The 2,319-nt window shown below is 54.2% G+C and overlaps 1 protein-coding gene across 1 annotated transcript; it reads right to left on the bottom strand.

Moving 5' to 3' along the window:
• Positions 1–812: 812 nt before the first annotated feature.
• On the bottom strand, positions 813–1,729 carry LOC136469704 (uncharacterized). Its single transcript, XM_066467793.1, has 2 exons — positions 1,559–1,729; positions 813–1,352 (listed from the first exon to the last, which is right to left on the bottom strand). The coding sequence occupies exons 1-2, from the start codon at positions 1,727–1,729 to the stop codon at positions 813–815; spliced, it is 711 nt and encodes a 236-aa protein (XP_066323890.1).
• Between the last annotated feature and the right edge of the window lie 590 nt (positions 1,730–2,319).

The raw sequence follows: 2,319 nt of genomic DNA on the forward strand, positions 1-2,319 counted from the left end.
GCTTTGCTCTGCCATTTCTTTTCTTCAATCCAAATTCAGCAGAACAAAAGGTATCTTCTAGCCTTAAACATATAGGACAGGATGATTGATACTTAAAACCTCCAAATAGATGGCATGTTCAGTATTGTGCAGTAATTACTAATCACTATCTGCTTAGCTCTGGCTCACATTAGCGCTAAGATAACAGCAACATGCCAATTCTTGTTTAAAATGACTAGGATACTTTAATGAAATTATAATTTATAAGAGAAAATGCTTAAATTCAATTAAGAACACTCAGCCAGATCAACATAAAGTAACATCAATTCTGTAGGAATGCTTATAGCTGCGCATAGTCTTTGATAACACATGTGAAACAAGGCTCATGTAATTAACAGCAGAAAGCACCTAAATATCTTATTGACAAACATTGATTTTGCAGTGCCCAGAGAATCCAGATTTGGACAATTGATTATTCAAATTCTAACAGAAGAAAATCAGCAAGTGAAGCATATCCTGATCAACTAGCAGACAATACACGACCATATAGAAGAAAAAAAAAGAATGTAACAGGACCTAAACCTGACTGGAACCTCTGGCTCAATCAAAAAAGGGATCCCCCTCGCGTGCCTCCGACATGGCTGTATCTGACTCGGGGTGCGGAGGCCACTCAAACGACACAGTCTCGCGCCGCTATTGGCAGGTCCACCAGCTCCATCCCCATTCCCCGGTAATAGCCTGTGCGAGCTGCGTGGGCGACGCCAAGCCGCCAGCGTCGCATAGCTGCCGACGCGGACGCGGCGGTGGGTGGTGGTAGTGAAGCGGGATGGTGATCAGGGTGGGTGGCGGGTCCTGCTCCGACGGTGCGGCCTCGTCCTCGGGGTCGTAGGCGGAGGGGATGCGGAAGCGGCAGACGAGGGGTCGTCGGCGGAGGGAATGCGGAAGCGGCAGACGGGGCAGGAGTTGTGCATCTGGAGCCAGGTGACGATGCAGAAGGAGTGGTAGAGGTGGGCGCAGGGGAGCTTCCGCGCCTCGGAGGTGAGGGGCAGGTCGTCCTTGCAGATGGCGCAGACGGCGGCGGGCTCGGCCACCTCGACCGTGGGCAGCGCGGCGATGGAGGCGGCCGTGGCGGGAGGCTCCCCTCCTCCGCCGGGGCCGTGGCCGGGGCGGCGGTGGCCGTGGCCGTGCTGCTGGAGCACGGAGACGGCGACGTCGAAGGGCCCGTCGCGGGGGCGGGGGCGGTTGAGGTCGACGACGACGAGGCGGCTAAGGTAGGCACGCGCCTCGTCGGGGTCCATGACGAAGTCGAAGTCGTCGGAGAGCGAGGAGGAGGAGCTGGAAGAATTTTTGCCGTGAATAATCCAGTGCCCTGTCTTCTCATTATATAGTGTCACTAAACGTAAGTTACAGCTGGAATAATGATAGTGGTGATGGTACACCTTCCTATCCTAGCACTAGGCTTTGAAGGCAGATTAATTAATCCTAGCGTGCTCTTCGCTCGGCGCGCCGCGCCGCCACAGCATGGCGACGGCGCCAAGCGCAGGTCCCCTGGCGCCACGACGGCGCGGTGCTACAGCACGAGGCCCGGGAGCGCGACGGCCGCCAGGAACAGCAGCACCTTGGCCGCCCTCCGCACCTCTGAGCCCGCGCCGCAGTGACCCTGCTGCTGCTGCTGGGGGTGAGGAGCGGCGGCGCCGCCGTCATTTGCGGCGGCGCGCGTCACGGGCGGCGGCGGCGGCGGCGCGGCCATGTGCGCTTGCGTTAGAAAGTCAGCCCGGCTAGGATCCGGGCACCGGCGAACGCACGGGTTGGGAACTCGCGAGGGCGCCAACGACGCCTGCCATGCTATTCCGCGTCGACATCGTCACCTCCGCGCTCTGCCGCCGCCAGCACGCTACGCGCGAGAGCCTAGCGCAGTTGCCCAGGCTGAAATGGCCAACTTTGGTAATTGTTTATGCTTAAAATGACTAGGTGCGTTGGATGTTGAATGGAGGCACCAGATCAACGGAAAGTTACAACGTGACGTTACAGAGCAAAGTTACTGAATCCGGCTCCACGGAGGAGGTGGAGGCGGAGACTAGGGCTCTCCTTGAGGGCCGTTTTGGGTTGTTTGGATCTTTTCATTACGACGAGGAAATTAGAAACTACTTAATAAACTAGGTTATTTAATTTAGAATTTAACATTCCATAACATTCTAACTTTGACATATAAGTCTATTTTAAATTTATAGGGTGAAAGATAGAAATTGATTTTATAGATCACTATACCATGTTTCTACTGTGTAACTTATAAAACGCTCTTCAACTCACTCCCATACGGTAGAAATAGAACACATAAGT

The sequence above is a fragment of the Miscanthus floridulus genome, chromosome 8, assembly GCF_019320115.1.
Source record: "Miscanthus floridulus cultivar M001 chromosome 8, ASM1932011v1, whole genome shotgun sequence".
Classification (NCBI taxonomy): Eukaryota; Viridiplantae; Streptophyta; class Magnoliopsida; order Poales; family Poaceae; genus Miscanthus; species Miscanthus floridulus.

What these genes read in the sequence shown, in the direction of transcription:
- LOC136469704 (XM_066467793.1), bottom strand. Translation starts at nt 1,729, where the DNA reads ATGGCCGCGCCGCCGCCGCCGCCGCCCGTGACGCGCGCCGCCGCAAAT. An exon ending in CCGTCGCGCTCCCGGGCCTC is followed by an intron (nt 1,353 to 1,558) that starts GTGCTGTAGCAC and finishes TATAATGAGAAG; the next exon opens with ACAGGGCACTGGATTATTCA.